General features: G+C 38.0%; 1 protein-coding gene across 3 annotated transcripts; it reads right to left on the bottom strand.

The window, feature by feature from the left end:
• Nucleotides 1-1,254: 1,254 nt before the first annotated feature.
• On the bottom strand, nucleotides 1,255-19,610 carry LOC116413049 (gelsolin-like). Of its 3 annotated transcripts, none has more exons than XM_052892133.1 (13): nucleotides 19,458-19,610; nucleotides 15,518-15,638; nucleotides 14,639-14,719; nucleotides 14,046-14,120; nucleotides 12,434-12,626; nucleotides 10,694-10,809; nucleotides 9,584-9,761; nucleotides 7,901-8,001; nucleotides 6,528-6,644; nucleotides 5,210-5,278; nucleotides 4,027-4,089; nucleotides 2,252-2,361; nucleotides 1,255-1,769 (listed from the first exon to the last, which is right to left on the bottom strand). In XM_052892133.1, exons 2-12 carry the CDS (start codon nucleotides 15,635-15,637, stop codon nucleotides 2,260-2,262), a joined length of 1,215 nt encoding a protein of 404 aa, XP_052748093.1. In that variant the 5' UTR covers nucleotide 15,638; nucleotides 19,458-19,610; the 3' UTR covers nucleotides 1,255-1,769; nucleotides 2,252-2,259. The 3 variants fall into 3 exon arrangements, with proteins under 3 accessions (XP_052748093.1, XP_052748095.1, XP_052748094.1); XM_052892135.1 differs by having other exon boundaries at nucleotides 1,255-1,646; XM_052892134.1 differs by lacking the exon at nucleotides 19,458-19,610 and adding an exon at nucleotides 17,982-18,126.
• Nucleotides 19,611-21,499: the final 1,889 nt, after the last annotated feature.

Below are 21,499 nucleotides of genomic sequence, written 5' to 3'. Positions count from 1 at the left end.
ATTTTTGCTATAGATATTGTTATCAGAGGGAGACTTTGTACAAAAGTCGATTGCTTGGGCACCTCTGTCCCATTCGTGTTTCTACCGTGAAGCAGTTGTGTTTGCATGGCTGTGTTTCGGTTTGAAGGGTGGGATATGGCGTGAATTTACAAGGTACAGAGGAATAACATCTGAGTCCTCAGGAATGGCAACGCATGAGGGGTATCATGGGCGTTACAGTATACTCTGTTATGTCCATGTTACTGCTCATGTCTATAGGCGACGGTTACCACTTTCCATCAGGTGGGCCGTCAGCTTGTTTGCCATTCTAAGTTATATAAAATATATATTTATCTGTATCTGCTTAGCAATAAGACCGCTTTTTGTATTATTCTATACTTATTGAAAATACTTCAACAAGTTCTGTTATATTGGTGTGTTATTATAAATAAATATAATTACGTACTACAGGTGAGTCACATACAATGGACACAGCTGTCTTTAGTTTAGATTCTGACGTCTGTACGTCATAATCGCGAATGCCCACGAATGGGCGAGCCACGGCGGCGCGAGCTTATTATAAATACCTATAGCAACGCATGAGGGATGTATTTTTTAAATGGATGATAATGAAATAGTAACCCCGCCAAGCTACGCGCTATCAGTATACGCTGGCGGGGCACCAGTGAGAGATGATAGGTGAGGATGAAAACAGGTCAGTTGGCCCATCGTGGTGAATTATATAAGAATTAATCATGATGGCTTCCAGCTGAACACACGAGCTGACGGCCCACCTGATGGAAAGTGGTAACCGTCGCCTATAGACATGAGCAGTACCATGGACATAACAGAGTATATTGTTTCGCCCATGATACCTCCCATGCGTTGCCATTCCTGAGGGTTCAGTGTTACGTCTCTGTACCCTGTAAATTCACTGCCATATCCCACCCTTCAAACCGAAACACAGCCATGCAAACACAACTGCTTAACGATAGCAAACGACTTTTGTACAAAGTCTCCCCCTCTGGTAAATTTGTAGTTCGCATTACTAATAATCCCTTCTCCCCCTGAATCCCTTATTCAGGTTAGAAAGTAGCACTTAAAAATCCAGTACGAAGTATATGAAAAATAAAACATCGTGTTTTATTTGTAAAAACTTTTATTATATTATTTATTAACAGTTTCAAAGTTCACCACTTGTTTATTTAGACAAGTGTTTCTATTTAGCAAGACATATTTTCTATTAGTCCATAATCATATAATGAAAAACAGCTATAAATAAAATATGAATTTAATAAAAATTAAATTACAATGAAATATATTTAAATAATAGTAAACAATATAAAAAAAACACATTTTTTTAAAGTAAATATACATATAGCAGCAGGCAATTTATTATAACATTAATTAAAAAAGTAATTAAAACTAAATTACTGCAAATTAAACATTTAATTAAAAAAGTAATTAAAACAAACTTACTGCAAATTAAACTAAATTATTTCACACTATAAAATTCTCGAATATTTTAAAAATAATTAGTTTTTTTTTTTTATACCACAGCGGTGGCAAACAAGCTTACAGCCCGTCTGATTGTAAACGGTCACTGTAGCCTGTGGACGCCTGCAACACTAGGGGTGTCACGTGCGTGTCGCCGACCCTGAAGGAACCTTAATAAATATTTTTAATTAATGTGAATTTATAGTCAATTGTAGTTCTTTATTCAAATATTTTAGTTTTTTTTTTTGTTTATTATTATTTTTAGAATTTTCCTTTATTGTACCATTGGGTATCTGTAAAGAAAAAAAGAAATACAATTAAAATACAATAATACAAAATATTATTGTTATAATGGGAGCGTGGGTGGGGTTGCCATTACATTGTTACCCATTCAAAAAAAATATGGAAGTGTATGTTTGTTTAAATACGCTAAACACTAGTACTGTTAGACGGTTTTGAAAAATTCTTTTGCATTTATTTCTAAACTTCAAGATTACAGCGTTAGGTAGTGAACATCATCTTGGCGACTGAAACAGGCGGGCAGCTGTGAAATCATTTATTAAAATAATGTACATCAGCCTTTGAGGGTTTTGCCAGTAGTTGCCACGCTTGGCAGGCGGATTGGCAACCGTAGTCATGCCTTAGAGATGTTTTAAGTGAGACGTTGCTGCTTTTCCTTCGCCCTCCCTTAATCCCCTCTTACGACACCCACGGGAAAGGAAGGGGTGGCCTATTCTATGGCCGGGACCACACGGTTTAAATGTTGTATACTCACTATGCAATTTAGATCACCCTAGTGTGAGACATGTTCACGTCCCGCCATGTTGTGAAGTACTGCTTGAAAATGGCTGGCTCTGTGCCTTGAGGTATACGCTTCACTTGTACCTATAAAGTAATCATAGATATGCTTAATAATGTCATCCTGGAAGGAATGTATTAAAGGCGGATAATATATAGTAATATCTATATATTGTTGTTACAATATATATATATATATATATATATATATATATATATATATATATATATATATATATATATATATATATATATATATATATATATATACATATATATGTAATATCAAAAAGAAGAACCTACTATTTTTTTTTATACAACTTAGAATGGCAAACAAGCCGACGGCCCACCTGATGGAAAGTGGTAACCGTCGCCTATAGACATGAGCAGTACCATGGACATAACAGAGTATACTGTTTCGCCCACGATATCCCCCATGCGTTGCCATTCCTGAGGACTCAGGTTTTATTCCTCTGTACGCTTTAAATTCACGCCATATCCCACCCTTCAAACCGAAACAGAGCCATGCAAACACAACTGCTTTACAATAGAAACACGAATGGAACAGAGGTACCCAAGTAATCGACTTTCGTACAAAGTCTCCCTCTAGTAAAACGTCATGTCTAATATGTATGCGAACAAACTGTAATAATTATTAATTAAAAAAAAAAAGTAACGACATTGTAACATACAAAAAAATGTAGTCGAATAAACTTTCTTATTTTTGTTTTTAAACGGTTGAAAATAGCTCAGTTACAGAAGTAGAAGATTCTACACGAGCAGCCTGCGGGTCAACTGTACACAGGCCTCACTCAGTGCCCTACGAATCCAGTACAATAATAGTTTTAGAGTGCTGTTGGGGCTAGCTCGCTTTTGTAGCGCCTCCAGCATGTTTGCTCAATCTCGCGTGGATGATTACTACGCTATAAGGAGAAAGAGGACTGCATCATTGCTACACAGGGTCAGGACAAGCACCGACAGCATTCTAAAAGTAATAGGCGAGAAATATAACTCGGCTATAATTGGGCATTTCACTCAGATGCTGTTCTAGTCGGCTGGCTCACAACAGAGTGAACTGCTTTAATTAATTTGCTTTTCTTTTTTACTAACATAGTTTGTAAGAAAACTGTTACTAATAAAATGGACCACATTGTAGTCGGAATAATAAAGTATATTATTATTATTATATCTAATATATATACCATAATTCTCGTGTCACGGTGTTTGTTACCAAACTCCTCCGAAACGGCTTTACCGATTTTTATGAAATTTTGTGTGCATATTGGATAGGTCTGAGAATCGGCTAACATCTATTTCTCATAACCCTCAATGATGGGGGTTACCCACCCCTAATTTTTATTTTTTTGACAATTATTTTTATTCTATTATGATTTAGCATTGAAAAATACATACAAATTAAAATTTTTACGCTTTTACAATCAACTCCTGTTGTTTAATCGCGATCTTTATATTCCGCAATAGGGTTGCAAGATGACAATCGAATATAATAATTGTAGTACGATATATTTTCATGTATAGTTCTAGAAACAATGTATATGGTAAAACAACGTTTGCCGAGTCAGCCAGTTTTATTATATAAATGGGGTATATTTAAGTTTATTTAGGGTCGTCAACGCGCACGTGACACCCCTAGTGTTGCAGGCGTCCATAGACTAGTGACCGTTTACAATCAGACGGGCTTGTTTGTCGCCTTCGTGGCATAAAAAAAATTATAAGTACTAATGTACATACCCAAGATGGATAACTTTTGGCCGTCAAAAGTTGTTGAGCCTTTGACATAGCTTCACTTCTTTCCTGTAATAAAAAAAAATAAAATGTCAGTTTTGGCGCGAAATTATAAAGTGATATTTTTTTTTATTAATTTTGATCATATTGTACAACTAGATGGAGTAGGGGGAAAAGGGATTGTTAGTAATGGGGTCTAATACCTTTATTACTATCAATATACCCGTTCAGACCGACCTCCACGCGGTTCCCCCTAGAAACTATAACCTGAAAACGACTAACAGACTTGCTTTCATCCTCACCTATCATGCCTCACCGGTGTCCCGTCGGGTGGAGAGGGGATTATTAGTAATGGGAATTAGCAATCCCATTGCTAGCGATATACCCTGTCAGGTCGACCTCCACGTGGTTCCCTCTGGAAACCATCGTGATTAATTCTTGTTGATTTCATCACGATAGGCTAACCGACCTGCCTTTTCATCCTAACCTATCATCCCTCACTGGTACCCCGCCAGCGTATACCGATAGCACAGGCAGAGTTAGCATTCCATTATCACTCATAAAAAATCTGTCCACTGTTGAACATAAGCCACCCCAATAGACCGCCATAAAGAACGGGACCATTCCTTATAGTTTATCATTAGGAAAATTTTGCCAGTAGTTGCCACACTTAGCAGGAGGATTGGCAATCGCAGTTTGGCTTTGATATTTTAAGAGGGACGCTGATGCCTATCTCTCGCCCTCCGTTAGTCGCCTCTTACGACACCTTCAGGAATGGAAGAGGTGGTCCATTCTATGCCGGGACCACATGACAAAATGAATAGTAACCAATAAATGTTTTTTTTTTATATACAACTTAGAATGGCAAACAAGCTGACGGCCCACCTGATGGAAAGTGGTAACCGTCGCCTACAGACATGAGCAGTACCATGGACATAACAGAGTGTACTGTTTCGCCCATGATACCCCCCATGCGTTGCCATTCCTGAGGACTCAGGTGTTATTCCTCTGTACCCAGTAAATTCACGCCATATCTCACCCTTCAAACCGAAACACAGCCATGCAAACACAACTGCTTCACGGTTGAAACACGAATGGGACAGAGGTGGCCAAGCAAACGACTTTTGTACAAAGTCTCCCTCTGGTAATAAGTTTTTTTTTATTAAAAAAAAATTGTAATTCGCCTCACCCTTTCCGTGGACTGTTTGCCGATCCACACGTAAACTCCCCCGGTGATAGTGTCCAATATATATGCTTCCTTCAAATGGTTTAAAAATAAATTTATAATACATACATACAACTATTAAGATAACGTAATCTATACCTTATAAATCAGTATCAGTACTCATTTATTTATTTATTTATTTATTTATGTACACTTTATTGCACCATTTATAAAATAGTAAACACATTTAACTGTAATAAGAAATGATACAAAAGGCGAACTTATCGCTAAGCAATCTCTTGCAGACAACCTTTGGCTAGAGGACATTGAGAAAAGAAAGAAAAACATTATTCATTGATAGAGTTTAAAAAAAAAAAGTTATTTATCACATCTCCATATTTAGAAAAAAAACTGTATTTTTCATCGTGCCTCCCATCAAATTGTTTATAATTACTCCTCTCCATCCAAAGGTTGCCTGCAAGAGATCGCTCTTAGCGATAAGGTCGCGCATTGTTTTCTCACTGTGATTATTTCTTGTAATTGTTTATATTTATAATAAGTTTACTATTGTAATCTTTTGGAGGAAACAATAAAGAGTATCTATCTATTTATGTATTTATTTATTTACACTTTAATGCACAGTGAAATTCTATGCACATATGGCGGACTTAACACCGGACGGTGTTCTCTACCAGTCGACCATTGGGCGAACAGAGAAATACGCAGGCGGTGTATTATTGAATAGAGGAAATATAAAGCAATACTTGATATGTTCATATAATATGCACATATAAATAGACTAATATAAACATACATACATATAATATATGGGCTAACTGACCTGCTTCATCCTCACCTATCATCCTTCACTGGTGCCCCGCCGGTGTATACCGATAGCGCGGATGAGGTTTTTTTTTATACAACTTAAAATGGCAAACAAGCTAACGGCCCACCTGATGGAAAGTAGTAACCGTCGCCTATAGACATGAGCAGTACCATGGACATAACAGAGTGTACTGTTTCGCCCATGATACCACCCATGCGTTGCCATTCCTGAGGACTCAGGTGTCATTCCTCTGTACCCAGTAAATTCACGCCAAATTCCACCCTTCAAACCGAAACACAGCCATGCAAACACAACTGCTTTACGGTTGAAACACGAATGGGACAGAGGTACCCAAGCAATAGACTTTTGAACAAAGTTATTATTATCACCCATGAAAAAAAATGTCGCGGGAAATGGCTTGTTCTAAATAAATAAATAACAAATACCATAAGAGGGGTAGTCAGAGGTCACCTTCTGTCACATCCAAGCTATGGTAGCTAGGTATCAGTCACCCACCTGTTGCTTCAGTTGATCCTGTCTGTACGGCTTGGAGACAGCAGTCGACTTCAGCTTGCCACTGCTGTCAGACACTTCTGTCAGCATCACGTTCTGCTCCTCGCTGGTCACGAACGACTGTAAGAAAACCAGCTCTCATGTAATAAAAAGATTTAAAAAAAGATTAAAATCATTCTATCTTTCCAATTTTGTTTAAATATAAAAAAATAAATAGAAGACTGTCATCATTGTGTTCTCTTTTATTTGATATTTATATATATGTGTATATATGTGTATGTGTATATATATATATATATATATATATATATATATATATATATATATATATATATATATATATATATATATATATATATATATATATTCTTATTTATGCAGGTTTATATTCATATGTATGTATTAATATTATTATTTCATATATATATATATATACTACCTACTATATATAATGATTTATAATTTATGTAAATATTTATTTTAACTTCTGTTTTGCACTACTGCTGCCCACTCGCTACTTCCTATGCCACTGTGTTAGGTTGACTGGAAGAGATCTCTTTTAGAGATAAGTTCGCCTTTGCTAACATTGTTATTAACTTATTGTTGTTACTGTATGTTTTAGTGCAATAAAGAATATATATAACATAATATACATATGTAAGAGATCCCTCTATGGGATAAATTTTTTAATCTCCTACTACCAATTTGTCTCAAATACCTCCCATGTACAGACACCGTTTAGTTACAATTTTATTATATTTATCATCATATCAGCTGTTAAATGTCCACTGCTGAACATAGGTCTACCCCATAAGGGGCGTTTTTCCAGTAACTGCCACGCTTGGCAGGCGGGTTGGCAACCGCAGTTAGGCTTCAGATATGTTTTAAGAGGGACGCTGCTGCCCGTCCCTCTCCCTCCCTTAGACGCCTCTTACGACACCCACGGGAAAGGAAGGGGTGGCCTATTCTATGGCCGGGACCACACGACCAGTTAGGCTTAAATAAACTTTTGCCTTATTATTAAAATTTTGCCTCTTTTAGTCATTTATTGCCATATATTCGTAAACTTATTTTTTTTTATATAACTTAGAATGGCAAACAAGCTGACGGCCCACCTGATGGAAAGTGGTAACCGTCGCCTATAGACACGAGCAGTACCATGGACATAACAGAGTATACTGTTTCGCCCATGATACCCCCCCATGCGTTGCCATTCCTGTGGACTCGGGTGTTATTCCTCTGTACCCTGTAAATTCACGCCATATCCCAACCTTCAAACCGAAACAGAGCCATACTCGAAAAGTTAAAAAATCTCGCTTAATACAAAAAAAAAAAAGATAGATCGGACGGGTATGGAAATTATTCAGTCGACTGACCTGATCATCCCCGCCAGCGGTCGCGTCTGGCACGCTGTCTTTGGTGCCGGAGCCAAGAGCAGTGAAGAACTTCTGTACGTCCACGTCACTCGAGTACTGGTCTGGGGTGAAACGATAGAGTCTTTCATGGTGTCTATGAGTCTACACTGAACTCCATTGTCTATTATACAGTATCTGTCTATCCTATTTAAGAGCTGCACTCTTGTCGGTGGAGCTCTTGCCACTCACTACGATTTTCAGCGAGTCTCTTCACCTCTTGATACGACACGACACCAACTGCTTCCTTGATCTGCCTGATGTAACTATGTCTCGGTCTCCCTCTCCCCCACCTTCCTTCTATCTTACCCTCTATTATAATGTTCATAAGTTGGTCGTGTCGTATCAAGTGTCCCAACATTTTTCCCCTTCTGTCCTCAATAGTTCTAATAATTTGTCATTTTTCCTTAACCTTAAGCAGTACCTCCTCATTACTAATTCGATCCCTCCAGCTAATTTTCTCCATCCTTCCCCAGCACCACATTTCAACATTATACAGTAATAAGGATTATTTATTTATTTATTTATTCATAGCAAAACCAGGGCTAGACTAGAGCAAAAAGATACAGTTTAGGATCACAAAGTAAGCCACTAATAGGTTTTCACAAGTAGCAACAATATAGATACAAGGCGCTGTACACAGAGAAACAAAAATAGGAGTTAACAAAAAAAAAATATGAACAAACAAGAGGAACGAAAACAAAAATGATGAATAAAATAAAATATAAATATGTTTTTGTATTTTATGCACGAAAAATTATTAATTCACTCTTGCGCCACCTGCCCCTTTCTATCTGTTCTCCTTCAACCAAAGGTTGCCTGTAAGAGATCGCCCTAGCGATAAGACCGCCTTTTGTACCTTTATGTGTATATTTCAATCTGTATTTATGTTACTGTATTTCACTTGGATTATTCACTTGTCATTGTATATTTTTATTTATGGTGCAATAAATAAATAAATGAATAAAGTAAAAATTGATTAAAATATCCATACAATAGCTATTCAAACTGGCTATGAATTAAAAATTGCGTACTCAGTTGGTCCCTCACTGATATTATGTTTTTCGAAAATAGATTTATATTAAAACTTTTAGAAATAGTATTAAAGTTGTTGCTAGTAATTAGTAGTCAGGTCGACCTCCTCATGGTTCCCCCTGGAAACCATCGTGATTGATATATTGTTAGATTCGTCACGGTGGGCCAACTGACCTGCTTCATCCTCACCTATCATCCTTCACTGGTGCGCCGCCGGTGTATACCGATAGCGCAGGCGGGGTTACCATTCCATTATCAACCATTAAAAAAATATCTTCGAGTGTTGGCAGTCACACACATACTAATGGTAGCGGATTTAGGGGGGAAAGGGATTGTTAGCAATGGAGTTTGACAGCCCCATTGCTAGCAATATGCCCTATTAGGTCGACCTCCATGTGGTTCCCCCTGGAAACCATCGTGAACAATTCTTGTTGAATTCGTCACGATAGGCTAACTGACCTACTTCATCCTCACCTATCATCCGTCATTGGTGCCCCGCCGGTGTATACAGATAGCGCAGGTGGGGTTACCATTCCATTATCATCCATTAAAAAAAATGGTATCGGAGTTTAACAAATTAATTGTAATCCAATAACTGGAACTAAAACAAACCAATGGTTTCGACACGAGCTCGGCCGGCGTGATCCTGGTCCCTGATCTGGTTAGCGACGGATACGGCCTTCAGCTTCTCCACGTTCCTCGAGTTCGGACCTACGTATATGTAGACGTCGTGGTCTACATCCAGGATGAAGCAGTCGCCTTTGTTCATCGAGGAGATGCTCGGGTCCACCTGGTTTTGGAATGGAGTTTTCTTTATTTTTTTTTATACCATCGAGGTGGAAAACAAGCATACGGCCCACCTGGTGGAAAGTGGTAACCGTCGCCTATAGACACGAGCAGTATCATGGACATAACAGAATATACTGTTTCGCCCATGATACCCCCCATGCGTTGCCATTCCTGAGGACTCGGGTGTTATTCCTCTGTACCCTGTGAATTCACTGTTTATAGGTAACTGTTATCACCTTCCATCAGGTGGGCCGTCAGCTTGTCTGTCAATCCAAGTTGTATATTGACTGAAAGACATAAATTTTATAACCGTTTCGGGTCTGAACAGCCTGTGTTTTATAAGCTGCGATTAAGGGTATTTAATGGTTAATGAAGGGGGGGGGGGGTTGTTAGTAAAGACATTCAACAGACCCATTACTAGCAATATACTTTAACAGGTCGACCTCCACGCGATTCCTAATTCCAGATTGTCTGTAAGAGATCGCTTCTAGCGATAAGGCCGCCTCTTGTATATGTACATTCTGTATAAATACTCCTTGTATACATCTGTATTGGGCGCAATAAAGAGTTTATTATTATTATTCCCCCTGGAAACCATAGGGGTTGATTTTTGAAGAATTCCTCACGATGGGCCAATTGCTTCATCCTCACCTATTATCTCTAGCTGGTGCCCCGTCAGTATACTGATAGCGCAGGCGGGGTTACCATTCCATTTTCATCCATTGAAAAAAAAAATGGTCGAGGAATGGGCAGCAGTGCCTTTCTTAAAACATCTCCAAAGCCTTACTGCAATTGTCAACTCGCCAGCCAAGTGTAGAAACTACTGGCAACCCCCCCTCCAAGGGGGAGGCTTATGTTCAGCAGTGGACAGTCAAAGGCTGACATGATGATGACGATGATAATTCAAAAACAGCTAGTCAGTGATGATCTTACCTGACGAACTCTAACGTCTCTCCTTCCTTTAACCTGGATGAGCCGCTTCTCGGCCCCAGCGTTGGTAGTCACGTGACGGAAAGCTGTCGGGTATCCGCCGCTTTGGTACTGTAGACCTGGGTGGAGTTATGTTAGGATTTGAGATTCAATATGGCGCCTGATTTGTCGCTACGGGCAAAAACGCATTAAGCCGTTTATTTATACTCTTGGACACATTAAAATATGTCTATACTTTAGTATGTCCAAAAAAAATAAGTTTTTAAACGACAATGCTGAGGAATGGGATAAACTCATCTACAGCGGTGGCAGACAACAGGTAAGACTCATTATGGGTGCCCTAACTGGACATATGCCAATAAGGCATATACTACACAAGATGGGTCTATCTTCGGACACACTGTGCAGACTGTGCGGGGAGAAACCGGAATCCATGGAACACTTGATGTGCAACTGCGATTCGTTGGCAAGTATGCGTATGAGTCTACTGGGAATAGCTTATCCAGAGCCAGGGGACTACAGATATCTTAAACTGCGGGATATCGTTAGGGTAACACATACGATCTACGAAATGATGGTATAAGGCAGGGGGAAGCACAAAAGATCCATATGGCTCGGGCTGACCCCATATGCGAAAATAAGATACCAGAAGGAGACTTTGTACAAAAGTAGTTTGCGTGATTACCTCTGTCCCATTCATGTTTCAACCGTGAAGCAGTTGTGTTTGCATGGCTGTGTTTCGGTTTGAAGGGTGGGATATGGTAAGTACTTTATATTATTCTCAATTTCGTGTATAATATAGTATATGTCATATATGTGTAAGTATATTTGTTATTTATATATATTTATTCGTTTATATATGTAATTTTAGTACGTATGTATATCAATAATTAGTAGTACCGCATTCGAGTATTCTGACACTTCCCTATGGTTGACTGGGAGAGAATGCTTTTAGCATTAAGTTCGCCATGTACACATATTTGTACTAATGAATAAATAAATAAATAAATATGGCGTGATTTTACAGGGTACAGAGGAATAACACCCGAGTCCTAGGCAACGCATGGGGGGTATCATGGGCGAAAGAGTATACTCTGTTATGTGCATGGTATTGCTCATGTCTATAGGCGACGGTTATCACTTTCCATCAGGTGGGCCGTCAGCTTGTTTGCCATTCTAAGTTGTATAAAAAGAAAAAGATACTTGTTCATAGGTTACAAGGAAACGACGTACTGTACATTTATCCTGTTATTCATCAATTAGAAATCAATTGATAATCACCAGTCCTTGAGTCGTGCTAAGCAATTAGAGAATGCATGACTGTAGCTGGAGGGGGGGGGGGGGGGATTAAGTGGCAATATCCTACCTTAAAAGGCCCAATGCCCTTAAAATTAATGCTCCAAAAATAAAATTCATCAGAGAACTTCCTGTTTATAGGTGGCTTAGTAACACTTGACGCTAGAGGGTGCACCAAGTTTTTTTTTTAATAGATAATGGTAACCCCACCCGCGTTATCGGTATACACCGGCGGGGCACCAGTGAAGGATGATAGGTGAGGATGAAGCAGGTCAGTTAGCCCATCGTGACGGATTCAACAGGAATTGTTCACGATGGTTTCCAGGGGGAACCACGCGGAGGTCGACCTAATAGCTATAAATAACCATATTGCTAGCAATGGGGCTGTCAAACTCCATTGCTAACAATCGCTTCCCCTCCGGACGCACAACTAGTAGCATCGCTTACCAGACGGGAACAGTGCCTTGAATTGTTGACTTTCGTAGCCCTGAGTCTCCCTGTGCTGGACAGCGGCGCCGTTGAATTTGTCATCCAGACCTACGCTGAGTATAGCCGAGGCACCCGACTCGTCCTGCGTTGACTCGCTTCCAATCCAGTAGTAGATGTCCCAGGATAGCTTGTTCTTTTTGTCGGCTGTTGTCTATTGAGAAAGAGAGGAGAAACGCGAAATATAATTAGGTATGGGTAATAATGGTATGGCCGTGTGGTCCCGGCATAGAATTGGTCACCACTTCCTTTCCCGTGGGTGTCGTGAGAGGCGACTAAGGGAGCTTAATGGTCGACGGTTGGGCAACAGTGTCCCTTTTAAAACATCACCAAAACCTGATTGGCAGCGCGCCTATCGAGCCTGGCGACTACTAGCAATACTTCTTAATAGGGTGAGGCCCATGTTTCATTCTATGCCGAAACCACGCGGTAACTTTTATAGAGACACGATATTTCAATTTATCGCATACAAGATTCTTCGATGTGTAGGGAAATTTGAATTTGGAACTTTCATATTTTTATTTTATTTTTTTTCTACATTTTATGTAAGTTACATTATAACTGGCCTATGTTTGTAATATTTTGTTTTTTGTTTTTTTTCTCAAATAGACATCACCGTAAATTAGGTTTTTTTTTTATTGATGGGTGAAAATGGTATGGTAACCCCGCCTGCGCTAACGGGATACGCTGGCGGAGCACCAGTGAAGGGTGATAGATGAGAATGAAAACAGGCCAGTTAGCCCGTCATGATGAATTCATCAGGAATTAACCATGATAGTTTCCAGGGGGAACCGCGAGGAGGTCGACCTGGTTGGGTATATTGCTAGCAATGGGATTGTCAGTCTCCATTACTAACAATCCCTTTCCCCCTCCCCCCCCCCCCCCCCGTAAATTAGGTTAGTACACGTGTATAATATTTCTCATGGTGCCTATAGGCCTATAGGCATAAAATTATCTACTTATTTACCAATTATAATAGCATAAAAAGATTCTTGTATTATATAAATAATAATAATAAATCTTTTATTTCCAAGTAATTTAATTATAAATAATTAAAAATTTTACATTAATATATTATACGTACAAACTATAATTATTTTTTTCAAACCATGCATTAATCAACAAAATACCAATTTAAATATTTTTTTTTATAAAATTTTTTGTCGTCAGGTGTCGTTACAGTGAGAAATACAGTCTTTACAATAGAATTACTTATTGTCTTCTTTCATGAAATTTTGCCATACATTTAATCACATAAAACTGATTTGTATGTTGTTTTGTTGACTGTATATATATCGTATTGTCGCGGCATAGAATAGGCCACCCCTTCCTATCCCGTGGGTGTCGTAAGAGCCTACTAAGGGGACTCGAGGCCTCTTAAAACATCTCTAAAGCCTAACTGCGGTTGCCAGTCCGTCTGCCAAGCGTGGCAATTACTGGCAAATACCCCAAGGGGGAGGCTTATGTCCAGCAGTGGACAGTTAAAGGCTGACATGATGATGATGATGATGATGATGATGATGATGATGATGATGATGATATAATATGTATAAGCAGATTGTAAGAGACTTACCTTCAGTACTATATAGGAATCACCTTTATAGAATTTTCCGTAATCTTTCTGTGATACCGGTTCTGGGTTGAAGTCCTGAAATAGGAGAAATTTATTAGTGTAAGTATAAAAAAAATAAAACTAGCTACTCCCCAAGGCTTCGTCTGCTTTATTACTTATAAATACTACAATTATAAAAGTTTGTCTGTTACTTCTAGGCGTTTCAATGATTTAACCAATCATTAGGAGGGAGGGGGGAGTATTGTTAGTAATGGGGTTTAAGAAATGTTATTGCTAGCAATATACGCTACATAGATCGACCTCCACGCGGTTCCTCCTGGGAACCATCGTAGTTAATTCTTGTTGATTCATCACGATATGCCAACTGACTGGAAATCCTCACTTCGTATCTCTCACCGATTTTTTTTTTATGTATTATATAGGTAAACCCCGCCTGCGCTATTGATATACGCTTGCGGGGCACCAGCCGGCGTGAAATCTCTTTGAAAAGATTCATGGCCTCGGGGCGTTTGTATCTATAATAAGTTTACTATTGTAATCTTATGGAGGGAGCAATAAAGAGTATCTATCTAGCTATATCTATAATTGTGTACCTTTATCCTCCAAACTTCGACTCCAGCTTGGTGGCCAGCGTTGGCAAAAGCCGGATGAACTGAGGCCTTTCTTTTGATGTCCTGAAACAAAATAACCTTCAAGAAAAGAGCATATTTCTTTTTAAAAGGCCGTCAGCACACCTGCAATGCCGCTGGTGTTGTAAGTGATCATGGGCGGCGGTAGTCACTTACCATCAGGTGAGCCGCATGCTCGTTTGCACTGTGTTGTAAAATATATATATATATATATATATATATATATATATATATATATATATATATATATATATATATACATAACCAAAAAAATTTCTGAAGAGTAGGATATTAGTGGGGAGAAGTCCTATTGCTGGTAATATAAAAAGGCTGGACTAATTTAGGTAATGTTTCCGCTAAAATATTTGTAATATTACTATGTATTATAATAAAATTGTAACTAGGTAATTTTTTATACTACTATGGTAGCAAACAAGCACACGGCCCGCCTGATGGTAAAAGAGTTTACCGTAGCCTATGGACGCCTGTAACACCAGGGATGTCACGCGCGCTTTGCCGATCCTTAAGAATAGAATAGAAACATTTGAAGAGTGGCAAACAAGCTGACGGCCCACCTGATGGAAAGTGGTAACCGTCGCCTATAGACATGAGCAGTACCATGGACGTAACAGAGTATACTGTTTCGCCCATGATACCCCCCATGCGTTGCTATTCCTGAGGACTCAGGTGTTATTCCTCTGTACCCTGTAAATTTACTGCCATATCCCACTTTTCAAACCGAAACACAGCCATGCAAACACAACTGCTTCACGGTTGAAACACGAATGGGACAGAGGTACCCAAGCAATCGACTTTTGTACAAAGTCTCCCTCTTTATGTTACCTTGTCAGTGAGAGACGTAATCTGTGGAGAAACTGGTGCGATCGCCTGCTGCCGTGTGGTGGTGCGGCAGTTGACCGCTACAGTCAGCGCTGCAAGCGCTACAATGTGCAACACCCGCATGCTGTAACAAAGATACAAAAAAATTAGAATCATTGTCAACTAGCGTTTCTTTTTTATGGTATAAAAAGAGGCGAGCATAAAGGCAAATAAATTGGTCTCCAAACAGGAGGAGGAGGAGGGAGGGGAAGGATTTGTCAGTAATGCGGACTACCAGTTCCATTGTTAGCAATATACCCTGTCAGGTCGACCTCCACACGGTCCCTCTTGAAAACTATCATGCTGAACTTCAAGTGTATTCATCACGATGGACTAACTGATCTGCCTTTTCATCCTCACCTATCATCCCTCACTGGTGCCCCGCCAGCGTATTCTGTTAGCGCAGGCGGGGTTGCCATTCTATTATCATTAACATACAGAATTTTTCATCGTGCCTCCCGCCATATTGTTTATAATTACTCCTCTCCAACCAAAGGTTGGCTGCAAGAGATCGCTCTTAGCGATAAGGTCGCACATTGTTTTCTCACTGTGATTATTTCTTGTAATTGTTTATATTTATAATAAGTTTACTATTGTAATCTTACGGAGGAAACAATAAAGAGTATCTATCTATCTATCTATCTATCTATCTATCTATTAATAACAAAACAGTACCTGTCTTTGTTTATGCAGGCAAATCACGTAATACTTTAGCCGATGACCCAGCCATTGACTCACGAATCGTGATGACTAAATGAAAACGACCTTGTTGTTACGTACGTAGTAAGCTGTTTTAATTGGATTAATTCATTCTTTGTATGTTTGTTTTGTTGTTAAATGGTTCAGGACGACTGTCTCACTTAAACACGGCCATTCCTCAATGTCTCATACACCTAGTGCAAGGTTTCTCAAAGTTTTTTTTTTTTATACAGCTTTGAATGAGTTGTATGTATGATAGTCATTATGATTTGCGTAAGGTAGTAGCTTTTATATCAATAACGTCTAGGAATTAATATTTAGAACGCGTCTTCCTCTGGATTTTTTTTGATGGGTGAAAATGGTACGATAACCCCGCCTGCGCTAACGGTATACGCTGGCGGAGCACCAGTGAACGGTGATAGATGAGAATGAAAACAGGCCAGTTAGCCCATCATGATGAATTCATCAGGAATTAACCATGATAGTTTCCAGGGGGAACCGCGAGGAGGTCGACCTAGTTGGGTATATTGCTAGCAATAGGATTCTCAGTCTCCATTACTAACAATCCCTTTCCCCTTCCTCCGGATTCCATTGCTGTATTTGCTTTGTTTTTTATTTTTATTATTATTTTTTTTTAATGGATGATAATGGAATGGTAATCCCGCTTGGGCTAATCGTAGATTCTTATGTTGGCTGGGCACCAGTAAAGGGAAAAAACGAGTCAGCTAATTTGACAATAAACTGACAACAAGTTGACCCGTTTTTGAGGTTCGATGCTCTATCTATATAATCCAAATTATGAGGTAACTGACATAAAAAAAAAATACAACCGAAAAGAGATCTTCCTTTTTTAAAAGTTTGTTGTTTTTTTCTCTTCGACATTTGAATATCTATCAACAACATTTTAAAATATATAACAGATCCTACTAATATTACGATTAATTATTCAATAATTTATTTGAATAAACTTTAATGGTAGTATAAATTTGACGTGTAAAACGCTATGTTTTACCGTCATTGGGTATATAAATATAATTATTAAATAATTTCACTTAAATTACATTTGTTAATAATAACAATATATTAAATATATTATATACTAGTCTACTAAATACAGTCTTGTTAAAGTAATAAAATTTTAGCTTGACAATGTTTGTGCATGGGGCTTAAGTAAAAAAAAAAAAAAAAAAAAAATATGAAGGCTCTTGAAAACACCAATATTTTTTTTTAGTAAATTTTGTCTCTTTACCTGTATGTACGTTCCAGTTTTACGCAAAAACTATTTCACTAAATTGGATCCGGTTTTTATATTTATATCCCTGAAGGTCTAAAATACAATCAGCTATATATTTTAACTTAATACGCCATCCAGAAGTGGTATATTTAATTGATTTTCTTACTTCTGAAATCCATACGTACGAAGTAAGAAACAAAACTAGTTAAAAATAAAAATAAAAAAAAAATTAAAGCACATTCTCTGTTTCTTATAAATTTATCACATAAATCAAAGTCATTTAGCGTAACCGGACAGCGCTTAACAAGAAATAAGTAGGTAAAAAGAAATCTAGGCTTTTTTTAATCTAAAAACAACTGTAGTACTAAACTGGTTTTTTATTTAGTTGCAGTTTATCATAATAACTATATATATACAAGTTTTTATTATCTACAGCACTATAAATGAATAAACTTTGTCATATAAAAAAATAAAAAGAATATAAAAGTTACTCACGTTCTATTTTTAATTTTTATTTTTTTTTATCTCGTAGTTTCATGTACGCTTGCGCTGTCTATGACAGCGCGGGAAATACTAGTCAGGCTACTAAAAAAGCTTGTAGCAACACGGAATTATGGTCGTCGTATACGGTCGTGTTCATCAATATCAGATCGCTTGATTAATCAATTCTCTATAAGGTGAGTAGAGGCGAAAGTTGAATACACATTATTTATTTTTATTTATTTTTTATTTTTATACAACTTAGAATGGCAAACAAGCTGACGGCCCACCTGATGGAAAGTGGTAACCGTCGCCTATACACATGAGTAGCACCATGGACATAACAGAGTATACTGTTTCGCCCATGATACCCCCCATGCGTTGCTATTCCTGAGGACTCAGATGTTATTCCTCTGTACCCTGTAAATTCACTGCCATATCCCACCCTTCAAACCGAAACACAGCCATACAAACACAACTGCTTCACGGTAGAAACACGAATGGGACAGAGGTATCCAAGCAATCGACTTTTATACAAAGTCTCCCTCTGGTAAACATTATTCTAAAAGATAGTTAATATCCGATATCTATGATATTGATGATCACATTACGATATCGTCCATACCAGTCGAATATCTTATATATTTCAGTCACACGGACAAAGTCGCGGGTAAAAGTATGCATTATTTGTTTATTTAATCTTTAATGCACAGTGAAATAATATGTACATTTGGCCCATTTAATAACGGACGGTGTTCCCTAACAGTCAACCATTGGGTAAACAGAGAAATAAGTAGGCGATGCATTATTAAATAGAGGAAATATAAAAGTACCTAATACTTAATATATTCATATATTTTTCTCAATCCCTAGCAGGCTAGTGTACATGTTATATGGCCGTATAACCCTACCAAATTCAGATAAAACCTGCTTGCATACTTTCTACATAAACTGTGTCGAATATATAACTTAATCTAGTAATGTAAATGAATAAAAAATTTACATACACATTTTTTATACACTAGCCTGTTATCAATTGAGAAAAATAGCAACTGATGGTGTATCTTTCGTCCTCTTTTTACTAATTATATTTGCATAAGAAGAAAGAAGGCAACTATATGATTTACAGTTTTTATTTTATCATTCCTTCTATCTAATTCCTTGTTCTTAATTTCGTATTGATCATTTGCTCTCGTTTTTTTTGAGGTGTTAATTTATTGTGGAAACTTCACTGATATATGTATTTATTATTTATATATTCTAAGTATTGTATGTTTAAAGTGTGTTAAAGTGAAACAAATAAATGCTTTTCTTAAGCAACTTAGAATGGCAAACAAGCTGACGGCCCACTTGATGGAAAGTGTTAACCGTCGCCTATACACATGAGCAGTACCATGGACATAACAGAGTATACTGTTTCGCCCATGATACCCCCCATTAGATATATGATATATATGTATAGCTAATGTAATAAGTAATAATGCGACTTACCTAATATATATTTTTAATACTTTTTTTTTTAATGAATTCACTACGGCACAAGTGAGTTATCGCTCAATAACTTAGAATCTCTGAATACACTATATTTACATAAGTATATATAATTATTATTTATCACGTTTCGATGTCAATAGGTCAACTTAAAGATATGAGGTGGACTAGTGTGTCACGCGGCGATGCTTGATATTTGCAGTTGTTTTTTTTTCCTGATTTGTCAGCGTACAAAATGTTGTTTGTTTTTTTTATACAACTCAGAATGGCAAACAAGCTGACGGTCCACCTGATGGAAAGTGGTAACCGTCGCCTATAGACATGAGCAGTACCATGGACATAACAAAGTATACTGTTTGGTCCCTGATACTCTCCATGCGTTGCCATTCCTGAGGACTCTGGTGTTATTCCTCTGTACCCAGTAAATTCACGCTATATCCCACCCTTCAAACCGAAACACAGCCATGCGAACACAACTGTATTACGGTAGAAACACGAATGGGACAGAGGTGCCCAAGCAAACGACTTTTGTACAAAGTCTCCCTCTGGTATTTGCTTTTATATTATTACTTTTTATTATTATTTCAGCCGTTAATTGTCTCAAGAGGCGACTAAGGGCATTTAAAGATAGAAAGTGGGCAACAGCGCCCCTCTTAAAACATGTCCAAAGCCTAACTGCGGTTGCCAGGGGGGGAAAGGGATTATTAGTAATGGAGTTTGACAGCCCCATTGCTAACAATATGCCTTAATAGGTCGACCTCTACGTGGTTCCCCCTGGAAACCATCGTGAACAATTCTTGTTGAATTCGTCACGATGGGCTAACTGACCTACTTCATCCTCACCTATCATCCTTCACTGGTGCTCCGCCGGGGTATACCGATAGCGCGGGTGGGGTTACCATTCCATTATCACCCATTAAAAAATAAACTGCGGTTGCCAATCCGCCTGCCAAGTGTGGCAACTTCTGGCAAAACCCCCCAAGGGCGGGGTCTTATGTTCAGCATTGGACAGCTAGTTTGTAATGATATATTATGTGGAATGGAGAACTCTTATCTCCGTCTGTGAACACATTCCGAAATCACGAATAAAACGTAGTAAAAACTAAACCGTCTTTAAAAAAAAAGCGTTCACGCTCACTTTTTTACTTTATCCGAGCAGTAAGTGCTTTATATTATTCACAATTTCGTGTATAATATAGTATATGTGTATTTCCACCATGAAGCAGTTGTATTTTCATAGCTGTGTTTCGGTTTGAAGGGTGGGATATGGCGTGAATTTGCAGGGTACAGAGGAATAACACCCGCGTCCTCAGGAATGGTAACGCATGGGGGCTATCATGAGCGAAACAGTATACTCTGTTATGTCCATGGTAATGCTCATATTTATAGGCGACGGTTACCACTTTCCATCAGGTGGGCCGTCAGCTTGTTTGCCATTCTAAGTTGTATAAAAAAAAATGTCATATATGTGTAAGTATATTTGTTATTTATATATATTTATTCGTTTATATATGTAATTTTAGTATGTATGTATATCAATAATTACTAGTACCGCATTCGAGTATTCTGACACTTCCCTACGGTTGACTGGGAGAGAATGCTTTTAGCATTAAGTCCGCCATGCACACATATATGTATTAATGAATAAATAAATAAATAAAAAAATAAACGCACATACAAATCTTCAAATTTTTATGTTAATATTAGTTGAATAAGATAAAAGCTGTTTACAGTTATTGTGTATTAGTTAAACGGAATTGATTTAGTTACTGGAAATCAATGTACCATTTTTCATACATGTTTATTATTTATTTATATTTTTAATTGAAAACATATATTTTTCCTGCACAATTATCATCATCTTGCTACCCTTATTCCAATTATTATTTTGGTGGCCGCTTGCCAAACGTGGCAACTACTGGCAATACTCCTCGTATGAGGAAGGCTTACGTTCAGCAGTGGACAGTTAACGGGTGAAATGGTGATGAATGGAGTAATAGGTCCACTTGCGTTATCGGTATACACCGGCGGGGCACCAGTGA

The sequence above is a fragment of the Galleria mellonella genome, unplaced genomic scaffold (genome assembly GCF_026898425.1).
Source record: "Galleria mellonella isolate WM207_F2 unplaced genomic scaffold, CSIRO_AGI_GalMel_v1 utg150, whole genome shotgun sequence".
Taxonomy (NCBI): domain Eukaryota; kingdom Metazoa; phylum Arthropoda; class Insecta; order Lepidoptera; family Pyralidae; genus Galleria; species Galleria mellonella.
Note: the sequence above shows the minus strand (reverse complement) of the source record. Positions and strands in the feature narration are given on the sequence as shown.